The sequence below is a fragment of the Pantherophis guttatus genome, chromosome 2 (genome assembly GCF_059756535.1).
Source record: "Pantherophis guttatus breed Tessera chromosome 2, ASM5975653v1, whole genome shotgun sequence".
In the NCBI taxonomy this organism is placed as follows: Eukaryota; Metazoa; Chordata; class Lepidosauria; order Squamata; family Colubridae; genus Pantherophis; species Pantherophis guttatus.
Genome location: NC_142064.1, coordinates 159,720,285 through 159,735,203, shown reverse-complemented (window position 1 = coordinate 159,735,203; position 14,919 = coordinate 159,720,285). Strand labels below are relative to the sequence as shown.

The 14,919-nt window shown below is 36.4% G+C and overlaps 1 protein-coding gene across 3 annotated transcripts; it reads right to left on the bottom strand.

Moving 5' to 3' along the window:
- Positions 1 to 473: 473 nt before the first annotated feature.
- On the bottom strand, positions 474 to 14,893 carry ANKRD40 (ankyrin repeat domain 40). 3 transcript variants are annotated; one of them, XM_034412990.3, is made up of 6 exons: positions 12,305 to 14,869; positions 7,569 to 7,717; positions 6,379 to 6,849; positions 4,246 to 4,427; positions 1,280 to 1,358; positions 722 to 921 (listed from the first exon to the last, which is right to left on the bottom strand). In XM_034412990.3, coding segments are annotated over exons 1-6 (1,017 nt in total). In that variant the 5' UTR covers positions 12,439 to 14,869; the 3' UTR covers positions 722 to 919. The 3 variants fall into 3 exon arrangements, with proteins under 3 accessions (XP_034268880.2, XP_087743270.1, XP_034268881.2); XM_034412989.3 differs by lacking the exon at positions 1,280 to 1,358 and having other exon boundaries at positions 474 to 921; positions 12,305 to 14,893; XM_087887144.1 differs by lacking the exons at positions 1,280 to 1,358; positions 7,569 to 7,717 and having other exon boundaries at positions 474 to 921; positions 12,305 to 12,679.
- Positions 14,894 to 14,919: the final 26 nt, after the last annotated feature.

Below are 14,919 nucleotides of genomic sequence, written 5' to 3'. Positions count from 1 at the left end.
ATCCCTTGATGTACTGTATCAACAAGTGGAAGGAACCACTTCCTTAATTTCTAAATTGTACAGCCTCTGTCTCTTACAGAAGCTCTTCGATGCTTTACCCCAGGCAGGATCAGTAAAGGTAGCAAAATAGGTTTTTCTCTGGGATCACAAAATTAGCTGCTCCTCTTGCCATCAGCAATGGCAAGACACCTCACGGTATATATTTGCAAGGCGCTGCTGCAAAAAATATGTAAATGTGCATTAGTGAGATTACTGTAAAATTAATCTCGATTCAATAGGCCATTGTCCAAAGGTCCACATCTCTCCTTGCTCCTTCCTGTAAAATTCTCTGTTTCTCAAGTTGCACATTCAGATCTACTTAGACAACTAACTGCATTTGAAATATCTTGTTACCAGCATTAAATGTGTTACATATTCAGTCTTTCAATGTAGTGTGCCTCCTTTTTACTAGTAGCAATTATTAGAACAATTAATTTATTTCCCTGAGAACTTTTATTTTGTTGTACTCCAAGAAGAAACAATTTCCTTTTAAGAAAGGTCATTCATGGGTTAGGGTATTCCACTTGTCAGTTTATGAAATGCAAGTATGATATCATCACCTTTAGCATATTAAATTAAAAACAAGTCCAATTGTTTCAACTGATCTTGTTTTCAAAGATATATGTTCAGTCGTTTAATTATACTTTCCACGGTACAGTAGAAGTTAATGATATAGCCCTTAGAGCGTTCTAGGTTTAATAGTTAAATACTAGAATGAAACTTTTAATTCAATATTTAGTAAGTTAGTTTTGATGCTTTCTTGTTATAACAAGGCCTTTCGGTCAGTGCTGGTGCTGCATTTTTAAACATAAAGTCATTATCACTCATCATTAGGACAAGCTCCAGTTCTTGGAAATCTTGAAGCCTTGAGATGTCTTTGTCCTTAAAGAAATAAACAAAGAAAATTAGAAGCAATGCCTATAGTCACCACAAGGCATACAGTACCAAAACATTTGACCATTTTTTCCATGAACTGCTTGGCTGGAACAGACATTTTGCCCCTCTTTAAATTCTTTAAATTCCACAGTTCTTAATTAGATTTTTAATTATACTTCTATGTATAATTAAAGAGGTTTAAACTTTATTTTAATTGGAAAACTATAAATCTCTGGGAGTCTTGTTGGAGTGCAGCAATCTAGAACAGTGGTTATCAATCTTTGCTTCAACAACTCCCTTTAAATACTTTTGGTGCTCAAGGACCATGGCCATGGACCCCCAAGACTTAAGATTGAAATCATACATTTCTTCAGGCCTTCGCGGACCTCCTGTGACAACATTGCAGCTCCCCAGAGCTCCACGGACCACAGGTAACAACTGATCTAGAACAATATTAAGTAATTAGAAAAACATTGCTTGTTGCTTTCTTCTTTCTGTCCCCTTCTCCTTTTGCAAGTCTGCGAACTAGATTTTTCCAATTTTTAGTATATGTGCAGTTTTTGTGATAAGTTTAGGTTCTTTATAAATAGAAAGATTAGGTCTTCAGGAATTTACACTTAGATCCTCCTGAGATCAATATGAAAAACTTAGTTGGGATTAAATGAATTTCTGGGAAGTTTTCAGCGAAATTAATTTGGAGTCAAACAAATGGCAAACTTAACCTATGGTATAAGCTTAAAGTTCGAAAGAAATAAGTGAAGCAAGATTTTGGTGGTAAAGCATTAGAACGTAACCAAAAAAGGATAGTTATGCAGATATGCACTAGTTATCGTGAATGCCTTTGGGGCTCAGTTTCAGCTCTTTGATATGTTGTTCTTACAAGTTATGAGCTTTATCTGGAAGTAGATGCTTGCAAAATCTAAAAAGAGCCCTGTACTGTAAGTATCATCATGTACAATAACTCCAGATACTGCTGAAGGACAACATTTCTTTAAAAGGTGGGTGCATTGTATACAGCTTAGTCTGCACTGAGTAAAGGACAATACAGAACAAACATTATTATTCACATGACAATATTTCTCCCATGTCTGCGAATTTTTCAGCATTTGCACATGTCAGTCTGGGAATAATTGCCCAGAATTTTCATGCCCACAGGTTGCAGCATTTCGCTGCACAAATCCCTTACAGAGTTCATTGAAAATAAAACAGAGCTTGAGCAGAGAAAAAGAATGTAATATTGATGCTTAACAAATCCACTCATAAAAAAAGGAATGTTTACTGAGACTGCATCCCAATCTTTCAGCTTTTAGTCACTTTTATGGGAGAATTCCATTTCTAGACTTTATAAACTGAGGTTCAATGTGTATCACAGTCTTTTGGACAGTGACATTTGGCATTATCACCAAACATTATGAACTCCAAAGTGGCCAGTGATCACTAAAGAAGAAATTAGGTTCATGAGTAATCCATTACATTGGTATTTAATTAATCCATTTCTGTGTAGGAAATGCCTCACTACATGCAATTAATTAGGCAATCTTTGAAATACTGATTTGTTTTCCATAGCAGCAACTATCTATAAAATTCAACTTTAGGCTCCTTGTAATGACAAAGTGCAGTGTTATCTATTGTGAGACTGACAAAAAGACCAATAGAGCAGTCCTATACAAGTAGTTCATGACTTACAACCAGTTGTTTAATGACCATTCACAATCATACCAGCATCAGAACAGGTGGTTTTCTGTCCATAAAAGCATTCAGAATGGGTGCTCCACAGCTTGTAACACTTCTAGCTATTGCAAAATGTCACGCCAGGCCCTCCTTTCCGTCACAAACCACAGTTTGGGTGTTTGGCAACCTATTCACATTTAGGACCAGTTGTCAAGTGGCCTGCAATCATGTGATTGTCATTTGCAATCTTCTCTGCCAGCTTCCCCAGAAAATCATTGGGGAAGCCGGCAGGGAAAGTTGTGAGCATAAGGAACAGTGGAATGCCAAAGGATTAACACGCCTCTGTGCAGGGAGAGGATATATTCTCATGCACTGGAGGAACAGAGCTCAGATCTGGTGAAAATGCTAGCTAATGCCATTATTCTGGAAGACTCAGAATGCTGGGGTTCACTAGCATTTTCTCTTCTGGAGGTGCAGAGGCGAGAGCATTCACCAAAGCACTAGCCTTCCAAAACAATGGCATTTCACCAGCATTTTTGTCAGATTTGAGGTCCATTCCTCCAGCAGACTGCAATTTCCTCACCCTTCATCCCAATGAAAGAACTGATCTTAAATCTGTCAAAAATGCTAGTGAATGTGTTTCACTCCGAATGCTCAGAATTCTGGCATTCACTAGAAGGCAAAATGTCAGCAAATGCTATAGTTTGAAAAGCTCAGAAAACTAACATTTCCTAGCATCTGAGCAAATGCCATTGTCTTCACCCTCATGAACTTCTCATGATCCGTGGTGGTTCAGTGGTTAGCATGCAGTACTGCAGGCTACTTCTGCTGACTGCTGGCTGCCTGCAATTTGGCAATTCGAATCTCACCAGGCTCAAGGTTGACTCAGCCTTCCGGGGTCAGTAAAATGAGGACCCAGATTGTTGGGGGCAATATGCTAACTCTGTAAACCATTTAGAGAGGGCTGTAAAGCACTGTGAAGCGGTATGTAAGTCTAAGTGCTGTTGCTATTGCTATGATCATTCCCCTGTGAGCAAGGAGAGCCCAGATCTCTCAGGTGTGATTGGAGGCCTAGGTCCTCTTCCCCCTTCACCATGCCCGGGAGGCTGGGGCTCTCTCCTGCGCACTCTGTTTAACAACCTGCATGGTCACTTAATGACCACAACTGGGAAAGTCACGATTGTGGTTGCTGAGCAAAGTGATCATGTAGGATCCTATTTAACAACCCTTTCACTCAACAATCAAATTCTGGGCCCAACTGTGGTCATAAGTGGAGGTCTACTTGCACTTATATTATTGAAAAGATCTTAATAAATAAATAATTCAGAGAGATTTCCCCTCACATAAAGGAGGAATGAAATCGCTGTACCGATTCATACATTCAGACTCACATATATATTTAATGTAGCCCTTAAATATATAACAAAGGCTGCCAAATGAGATTCACTAAGTGAAATGCAGCCCCCCAGCCCCCCCCCCCAGCTAGACGTTTTGGCTAGACTAGCCAAATGCTCCTAGGTTTGTGCAATCCTCTTGAGATTTCTAAAGCAAGGCAGTTGTGAAACACTAAACAGACCAAAATGCATATCTGCTGGATTTGACTTAGAAAGTCATAAATTCTCCAAGCCACTCATAAATAGCTGAAATAAAACAAAGTACCTTTCTTAACACTGTATTTGGAAGCTTCCTGATTTTCTCCACATGTTCAGGGTTAACCCCCAATTCACAGCAGCTCACCCTAAGCAGTTCTTTGTACGTCAATTCTTGTCGATCCAATTCAATTTCAATGAAGTCATTCTCCTTCAGGGTACGATTTTGAATTCTGACCTTAAGTACCAATTCTAATTAAAATACACAAATAGAAAGACTGTCGTTAGTATCCAGTAATTAGTAGTAGTTAGACATGTAGCAGTTTTCTAACTCTGTTCTTAGTGTATAAAAAAAGGTTGCACTTCAGAAATGTGACTCAAATTTAAACAACAGTAATAAAGACTTGTGAGCTTTGCTCTTTGGAGAAATGGAAAATCACTGCAATGAATCATTGGCACCTTGACAGTCTTCAATTTAGAAGTTGGCCATAAATGTTTTATTAAAAGCCCTGAAAATTGAGTTCCTACAAAGGATGATAGCTATCTTAAATGAACAGCATTTAATACTAAGATCTTATCTATCAAATACACAATAGTACAAGTGGCTTATCTTCGATAACAAAAATCATGTCACATTCGTGCTCAGACTTTAGAATGAACTTCCCAAAGAGATTGAATTTTAACTCAAACTTTTTTCAGTACTAGCTTTTTATGAGATTGTATTGCTTGTATAATTTTTGTAAAGAAACCTGGATTTTAATATTACATTTTTAAATGTTTTAAATTATTGTAAATCTTGTAGCACAATAAAAAAAAAGTAAGCTAAAATATTTTCTATTTCTCCCCTTTGTCCCTGGCTACCTGTTGGGAGCAGATTTTAGATTAAGTATATTTAAAAGCAGTAAGCTGGATTCCTTTTTTCCTTTCTGCTATGGGATCCAATTCATAAATAAATTGCTGTGGTGCAGCAATTAAAGAATCTGATTGTGACTGGGAAGGCCCAGGTTCAAATCACCCTTAGTGATGTATATTCAATGGATGACTTGGAAATTAATCACTCCCTCTCAGTCCAAACTGCCTCCCAGAATTGCTATTATAGGAATAAAATAAAGGGAGCTCCTCACAGTAGCTGCTATGACCTTTTGTAGCAGGTAAATGAAAAAATAAACTTTAAATAAATATAACCAAATTTATTTCTACCTTCTATCAGGAATGCATCCAGCATTTTTTTTTAAAGTATGGCTTATTTTTTTGACCAAAAATCAGGGACATGCATTGAAATGACAAAAGCAATAAAATAGAATAAATAGCACACCATAAATAGACTCTGATTAATTTGAGAGGTCCAGAACCAATTCTGATATGAAGCTGAAGAGTGACATCTCATGCTAAAAGAAGATTACATTAAAGTGCTAGGCAAAGTGTCTGAAAAAAATATTTCGCAACACTAAGCAGCTGGTTTCCTGTGCACCAACCATATATACATTTCAAAGCAACCAGGCTAGCCTTGCAAAAACAATATAGATCCTCTTTGAAGAGAAGTACTTATTAATACTTAAATGTGTTATGCAGCATTTCTTTTAAATGTTTCCCACAGCCCTCTTATATAGAGCTGCTGATCTAACAAAAGAGATGTTCTGTAAATCTAAAGTAGCCATATCACTCTGTGGACACACATACACACACTTGAGCTAGTAGTATCCCAGGAAAAAGATGTTCTGAGGTGGAGCCTGTGATCGATTTCCATGTGCATTTAATATAACCCCTGAAAAAAATCTGAATGACAGATTCTGCTCACGTTGGCCTGTTCAACGGGTTCCCAATCATACAAACAGAGCTCACATACTAAGTTTTTTTTTACTTTCTAAGCTCTTTCAAGCATCATGTGAATATACGCAAAAATCAGAATTAGAAGTTGTGCGCATCACAATCTTCTTGCCTGTCACGCACATTCAGATCAATGTATGAATAGATGAATGATTTCGAAGTGAATGTTTTCTCAGCGTGTCACCAAAAAAAAGGAACCAGAAACTCTACTGGATTTTACTCACAGTTACCTAAAAGATCTTCTTACCCTGATTACAACAGCAACAAAAGTTCTAAATGAAGAAAAAAAAAATTTCTACAGTTTTGTGAAATTGTGATAATGATGCCTGTACTTAAATTGTCTGGAAACCATACAATTTTTCTACATAAGTGTTACCTTGCATATTACTGAAGGGAATTGCTCCAGTAAAGAAGAACGGCTGAAATGTTGGGACAGCTCCCGTGTAAGGGCCACTGGGTTGCTGGGTTTCTGGTTGTATAGATCCAGCTGGGGAACAGTGTGTCCTGCTTGGAGGAACAGAGAGCTGATGAGCATGGCCATTCTGAACAACGGGCTCCAGGCATTCTATAGCAATTGCCTTTGTCACGTCTCCATCACATCCTACAGAAGCCTTTCCATGTTGCAATACTGACGTGCCAGATGTTTGTACTGGAGACAAAGATATTGGAGTGTCCATGTTGTGTTTTTGTAAAGGAGGAGAAAGTCTTCCATTCAAAGAGGAAGTTGATGTGCTGGTAGTGCTGTTACTCATGGAGTTATACACATAAGGAAAAGGCGGGTTAGATAAATAATTTGGGATAATTGGCAAGTCTTTCTTCACATCCAAAAGCTCATCATCATCTTCCACTAAGGAAGGAAAAAAAAAAGGTTTGGTTACAATATGTACATAAAAATATATGTAGTTATTTATGTTTAGCAACAAAGGTTACGATATAATCAAACCCTTTTGAGAAAATAGGTATTAAATATACAGCACACATAGTATGTAATATATTTGTATGTAATACAGGGCTTCATTTTCAGCAAATTAAAATTCAGCAGTCTGATTCTTTTATTAAACATTTGAAAGGTTCAAATATAGGAAGTCCTTGACTTACGACCACAACTGAGCCTGAAATTTCCATTGCTAAGCAAGACAGTTAAGTGAATTTTGCTCCATTTTTCAACCTTTCTTGCCACAATTACATGAATTGCAGTTAACACCATTGTTAAGTGAATCTGGCTTCCCCGTTGACTTTGCTTATCAGAAGGTAACAAAAGGTGATCACATCACCTCATCAGAAATACGTATCAGTTGCCGAACATCCGAATTTTGATAATGTGGTAGTGGGGAGGCTACAATGGTCACAAGTTACTTTTTCCCATCCCATTGTAACTTACAAGAATCAGTAAATGAATTATTGTAAGTTGAGGACTACCTGTAGCCACATTACTAATAATTCTAATTCAAGATCACAAAATAAAAAGACCCCAAGAGATCACTTAGGGTTTCAATAGAGATTCAAACCACTTCCTTAGCATTCTAATTTTCTATAATATATTAGACCTGTCAAATTATATTTTACCTCCCAGCATCTTCCTAATTTCCCTTTTGGATGTTAACTGGAATGCTTTTTCTTCTTTAACAGTGAGAATGTCTTTATCTGCGCCAGCCTCTAGAAGGTATGCCACGACCTGGGCATGGTTTCGTTTACAGGCCCAGTGTAAGCAAGTCCTGTACAAGAAAAAGATACAGACTTATTGAGAAGTTTTATTAAGGGAAAAGGGAAGGACTACCACTTCCCTTCCACTAAGCAATTGTGTCACAATTTAGATATCCTTATAGTGACATCTACTGGACACCTCTCAGAAAACAAAAAGACAGTGCTAGAAATGTCATGCTTTCAGCTTAGGTCTTCAAGTAGCAAGAATAATATATTTTACGTTTTCCAATATCTGAGGCACACACACCTCATTTTCATCCCACCCCAAATGAAGATTAAAAGCACACTTCACCCCAGAAGGTTTGTTTTTATTTTGACCAATCAAAGAGTTACGGTAGTTCTGTTCACAATGTGAAACTTTCACTTGTAAAGTTATATTTTACCAATAAAACTCACTTATTAGAATGCAATTTGTTTTCAGAATAGATATCTTCCTCACAGCAAATCAATCATTCTCAGTTCAACAATCTCAAATTACGTTGGATAGCAAAATGTTATACTGCTAGGGGAAATTCCCTTTGCCAATTTAAATCCTCAATGTTTGAGCTAACTGCTAATACATACGTTGGTCTTATTTCAAAATGTTTTAAAGTAAAATGAATGACTTTCAGCATTCTCTTTCCTTAATCTTTTTTCTAAAATTATTTGGATTTAGAGTTCTTCCATGAAAACCAGTACCTTACTGGTAGACACAGATGCTACTTCAGCTAGACAATAGTTTGGAAACAAAAGGACTAAAGATAATTACAATTTCTGTCAGTCTGACGCAATAATCCCTCCAGCAACTTTGCTCCCTTTCAATCAGCCTCCACCAAAGACTAGTGGAAGAAAACATCTGTGACTCAGAACTGGATTGTGGGGTTCTTGGTGCTCTCTGAGCTTAGTTGTTTGCTTGCAGACTTTTCATTACCCAACCAGGGAATATCATCAGTGCTAGTGTCTGTGAGTTTTGCATCCTGTACACAGTACAGATAGTAGTTTGCCTTGTTGTTCTAATACTATTTTGATTGTTTCTGATCTGCTCTTGATGTATTGTAGTGTTATCCTTTTCATAGTTGGTGTTAATTGCATTATAGCAGGTTGAGTGGTCAGGCACTTTTTGATAAAAGTAGTTGGGGTATCCATTTTGTTGGAAGATTTGTTCGGGGTCTGTTTCCTTTTTTTTTTTTTTTTTTTTTTTTTTTGATGTTCTGGGTGCTGTAGTACATTTGTACTAATTTAAATAATGTTCTTACACAGCTCCCCCTGTAGGAAATTTGGCTGTTACTTTTTGTAATGGAGCATTTGGTGAGTGTGGATTGTTTTTGATAGCCTTGCATTTCTAATTTGCCCTTTTTACTCTGCTGATGACAATATCCAGAAAGGGCACAGTATTATTGTTTTCTTCTTCCCTTCTGAATTTTATTCCTCTAAAGATGTTTCATGTGTCTTCTCTAGCTGTTCCTTTATAATATGACAAAGGTGTTGTCTACATACCAAATCCATACTTTTGGTTGTAGGTGTGAGAGTGCTAGAGTTTCTAGATGCTGAATTACAGTCCCGGCTATAAGTCCTGAGAGTGGTGATTACATGGGTGTTCGTCTGATTTATAATTCCCTCAACACTGTCAAACTATTTACTAAGTCTGCACTATTATTAATCTTCTCATCGTTCCCATCACCCTTCTCCTTCCACTTATGACTGTATGACTGCAACTTTGTTGCTTGTATCCTTACGATTGATATTGATATTATTTCCTGATTGCTTATTTGTACCCTATGGCTATCATTAAGTGTTGTACCTTATGATTCTTGATGAATGTATCTTTTCTTTTATGTACTCCGAGAGCGTATGCACCAAGACAAATTCCTTGTGTGTCCAATCACACTTGGCCAATAAAAAATTCTATTCTATTCTATTCGTTGTTATATTTGTCTATCAAACTGAAATTTAAGTAGTGAGGTCCATGATTCTAGATATTTAAATCTTATTGTATTTGGCTAGATCAGGTGTGTTGTGTAGTAGTGCTGCCAAGGATATTTTCCCTAATTCTGGATCTATGGGTGTAAAGAGTGCTATGACATAAAAAATATAACTTCAACTTCTATTTTTAAGTTTTTGGTTTTCTGGAGGCACTTTAGTGAGGAATTAATAGAATATCTGTTCCCCACTGTAGGATGTCTAAGCTCTTTAGTAAGTTCTTTGGCTATGGTGTATGTTGGGGAGCCTTGTAACAATACACCTGGACAAAGAGGTATATCAGGTTTGTGTATTTTTGTGTGTACATAGACGAGTGAGCAGAGAGGTCCATTGCTTTTCTTCTGCTACTGTTCTTCTTTTGACAGGTGGCCTTTGAGGAAATTGTGGGCATCCTACATCAAGCTAAATCCAAAACAAAACAACCATATTTACATATCATTCAAAAGAAACAATAAAATGGCTAAGAAAAAAACTGGAACACACCTTCTTCAGCAGCCAATGCCTACATAAGCAGAAATTAACACCAGACAAACAAGCAAGCAGAAAAGAATACTCTGATCAAAGAACTACCAAACAGAAAACCACACCCCCACCAAAACTGGCAGAGCAAGCTACTGCGTATAAACAGAGAGCAAACCCACACTCAGTTGCACAGATGATGCTATCTAGTTGGTTGCTAAAAGCTCTGCATACATACAACCAAGCTCAGAGAGCACAAGTAATTATGCAATATCTGGCTGATGTAGCTGGTGGAATGGAATCACTGAGCTGAGACACAACAGAATGTCTTCTCTAATATTATCACCATGTTATCCTGAAAAATTATTTCTTTCTGAATCATGTGTACCCTTTGTCTCTCTGGAAGCTATACCACATATATTCAATTCAACAAAATTAAGATAATAGTGCTAAATGACAGCCAGGAAGTGAACTTGCTAGACAAACAGGTATTTGAATGCAATTATGTCTGATCAAAACTTAACCCTCTTTCTTGTTTACCATTACTGTATTTAAAGGGTTTTTTTGTTATTCAGCAAGAAAATGGTAAAATATAAGCTAAGAGCATTGTATATAAAAAGTTTCAAATATAAAGCTACTGTTTCATAGCAATAGGGTTTCCTTTGAGACTACCAAAAATTTACATCAACTTTTATAAAACACTAGATAAAACCATAAATGTCTAACTAATTATGTGTTTTGTAAGGAATTTGCAGTGTTATCCTTATTGTTAAATTATTAACAATTTCATATCAGAACTATTGTGCAAGGATCTCATTTTAAGGAACTCTAGGTAATAATGATATAAATGAAGATGATTAGCAGCAAGATGGATGAACTTGATTGCAGTGGCAGGTTGGAACATTTAAAGGACCAAGTTGGGAACAGATCGTCCTGGAAGAATATCGATTCAGTTGCTAAAAGTTGATTTGACAGCACATAATCAATTTATAAAGAATTACTTAATCTATCATAAAGTTTTCCAACACTTTTGATGTAATCAAAATTATCTCGGAATATTTTGTAACATATACAAATCTCCTTGTTATTTGTTCCTTCCTTTTCCACAGCTATTTGGCAATATATTACTAACACAGAACATTCTGAAATCAGCTCTCCATATATATATATATATATTTTTTAATTTGATTTATATGCCGCCCTTCTCCGAAGACTCAGGGCGGCTTACAATGTGCTCAGCAATAGCCTTCATCCTTTTGTATATTTATACAAAGTCAGCTTATTGCCCCCACAACTGGGTCCTCATTTCACCTACCTTAGAAAGGATGGAAGGCTGAGTCAACCTTGAGCCTTTGGCGAGATTCGAACCCTGCAGAATTGCAGGCAGCTGGTCTTAATCAGCTTAATAACAGGGTGCCTTAAACCCCTGTACTACCAAGGCTCCTATTACATTACAAAACTGTCACAATAAATGCAATGTATTAATTATATAAAAGACACACCGACCGAATATAGAATAGCAAAAATAGAATATATTATCTTCACATTTTCTAGCATCAAGATATTATTAAAATCAACAGAATATCAGATTCACCCACAAAACCTAACAACAGAAATCCTAACAGATTTATCTTTTAAAGTTAAGATTAGTTTTGTAAATCTAGATCTGAAACATATCAGGCACGTCTAAAAAACTCGAAAATAATTTTAAGAGCAATAAAATAAACCTGAAAATATATTTTAAAATTTCTAACAATTACTTCATAGTTTTCCATAACAATGAAAATATATAAATGATTGGATCTTACATATAACTCTTAAATAATAACAACAACAACAACCTATTATCAACAACAATCTATTATTCTAATATGGTAATATAGGATTACAACCAAATGTAAGAAACCAATTTAAATAGAATAAATTAAAACAATATTTAAATATAACATGCCAAGTTTATAAACCAGCAAAAGGCTTAATCGTTTTTTTCAACAAGTTATGCATGTTTAACATGGCAAAACTGAGCAATAATAAAAAAAAATTAATTTACTGTTAACAACTGAAACGAATTGGATGAAAATACTTCCGAAATGTGTTTTTTGGAGCAAGATTACCATAAAATAATGTTTTAAAAGACATGAACGGGAAACTTGTCAGGTAATTACTGGTCAAATACTTACCAGCCGTTGACTTCATTCTGAGAGTTCACACTCGCTCCAAAATCCACCAATCGCCGAACTTCCTCAATATCCCCCAAAGCAGCAGCTTCTCTCAGTCTCTCTTGTAGCTCCTTTTCCTCTATTGCAGAAGTCATGTTACGAAATTCTCTCCCCAGTCAACTTCAGGATTATCAACTGCCCGCCTACCTGCCTACTTAACTACTGTAGATGATGGATCATTTTATCGCGCTAGTCAATCAGAGGCCGGCTGAATCCGTCAGTTCTCCAAAAAGAAGACTCGGGTTTTATTCTTTTAATTGTAAACACGTCGGTAATTTTTTTCTATCTACTGCTCATAAATCAGCCTGACACTTCTGAAGGCCATTTTCCCTAATTGCATAGTTAGACTACATCTCGGTCGTTTCTGCTTCCGTTTTCTCTGGGGGACTCTATTAAATGAGACAACAGCGACCTGCACATTTCGTTCCCACCAGTCGTCCGACGCGTAGACCGTCGACACACAGCAAAAAGGAAAAGAAAAAAAAAAGGAAAGGAAATGGTTTCATTCTCCGTTGGAAAAACCGAATGATTGTTTAAAATGTATCCACTTTGCCACAATCAATCCTGTATATTATTGGCAAAGGAGCTTTTGCAGTTATGCATTTGTGCTTTTACTGAGACAGTAAATTGCTCAGCAGCTTCCATTTGATCTTTTACAAACTGCTTCCAGCAGTCTTAAATTGATATCGGGCAGGCTGAAATGTAAAACAGACTGGATAAATTAACAGAAAGCCATCTCTTTTGAAACAGTGTGGTAACCTTAAAAATACGTTTCCACCAACCTAGATACTGTAGTGAATTTTTCCGGGATTGTTTCCAATGCAATCAATAGAAAGAAGGAAGCTGCAGCTCACAAAAAATTATCCTTTTGTTAGTCTAAAAGAGTGCACCGTGTTCCTTTGGACTTTTGCAAGCAGAACAATTTAGAATTCCCCTCTTTATATAGATCTCTTAATGTTTTTGTTAACTGTAGATATTTCAATCTAATTTTAAATAGGTATCTCCACAATTAGCATTTTGTGCATTCAGTTTTCGGTTTTTCAGAAAAAGATCACCCAGTTTTATTGCCATTGTAAGCCCAGAGCAAAGTAGGTAATTTTAGTATGTTAATAACCTTTTCAAGAAATTATTGGAAAGAAGTCCCAGGAGTACAAGTGACTGACATATAATGATTAATTTTAGTCTTCTGATACAACATTTAACACAGTGTTTCCCAAACCTGAGTAAATTACCCAAAATTGTGATAAATTACTCAAAGTAAATTACCCAAAGTTCACAATTTTGGGATATTTACCCAGGTTTGGGAAACACTGTGTTAAATGTTGTACCAGAAGACTAAAATTAATCATTATATGTCAGTCACTTGTACTCCTGGGACTTCTTTCCAATAATTTCTTGAAAAGGTTATTAACACACTAAAATTACCTTTAAAAAATTTTCTTTGGAATATAACATAATTACCCAATCACAACTCAGGAATTTAAATAATGACTTTGTGATAAGTAGTTTTGGGTAATGAAGGAAAGTTTGAGAAGCACTAATCTTAACATTTATTGTATCGTGAAGATGCAGTTTTTATACCATTCCGGAGCAATACAGGGACAGGCAAGGAAGCATTTTCTTGGCCAAGTAGAGGGATGGGTATTAAAACCTACTTGAAAAGTGTTTTCCCTATTATAGAAAATTAAGTGTGCTTATTACCATGTTTACTCAAAAATAAATTCTATGGAATTCAGTGACACTAACATCATGGTATTTAGGACTTATAGCCTGCATCTGTAATGTACTTCGCTGAGACAATTTCTAGCAGTTCCAAGCCAAAAACAAATTGCAAGTTTTATTTTCTTCTTAATAAGGGAAAACACAAGACAAAGGCCTCAAAAATGGAAGGCAATTAAATCTATACCACTGTAAAGAATCATGAACAAGACAGGGCAATTACACACCTCTGTGAAAGCAAGGGTCACTAGTTTTATGATTTAAAAAGGCTGAATGTAAGTTAATAGTTAATAAATGTATTCAGATTCTGACACAGTTCTTTCTTTTCAAACTTTTGCTTTACTATTTATGCGGTGGTGATGCTAATTATATGCCTCTTTCTTATTTTGAACTCTTCTGGATTGAACCTTGGTGATCTCATGGGGCAAATTATTTCTTGAGTTTTATGTGAATCAGTGTAGGATTTTTCTATAAAGATCTGAAGAACGTGCGATACAAAAGGACGAAAGCTACACTGTGTATTTTTCAAGATCCCGGTAAAGTTTTGAAATGGAAGATTTGATTTTTCTAAATAACCCCAAATCCACAAATATAGTGTAGGCGGAAGGGTATGACTAATCAGCATTAAAACCTTGTTTGCAATATTTAAACTTCTTGCTGGGCAATCTGCGTTGCAAGACTCCGCAGAGAACTTGTTTGGGCAAATCTGTGATATGGTAAACAGCTGCCGGTTTCTTCTTGCCCTGCAGATGAGAAGGGAAAGTAACAGAAGACCGACCGCGCCTCTTCCATAGCGACGCGGACTGCCTTACAGACGCCTCGCGAGCCCTTGACGACAAGCCCCGGGGGCCGATTAT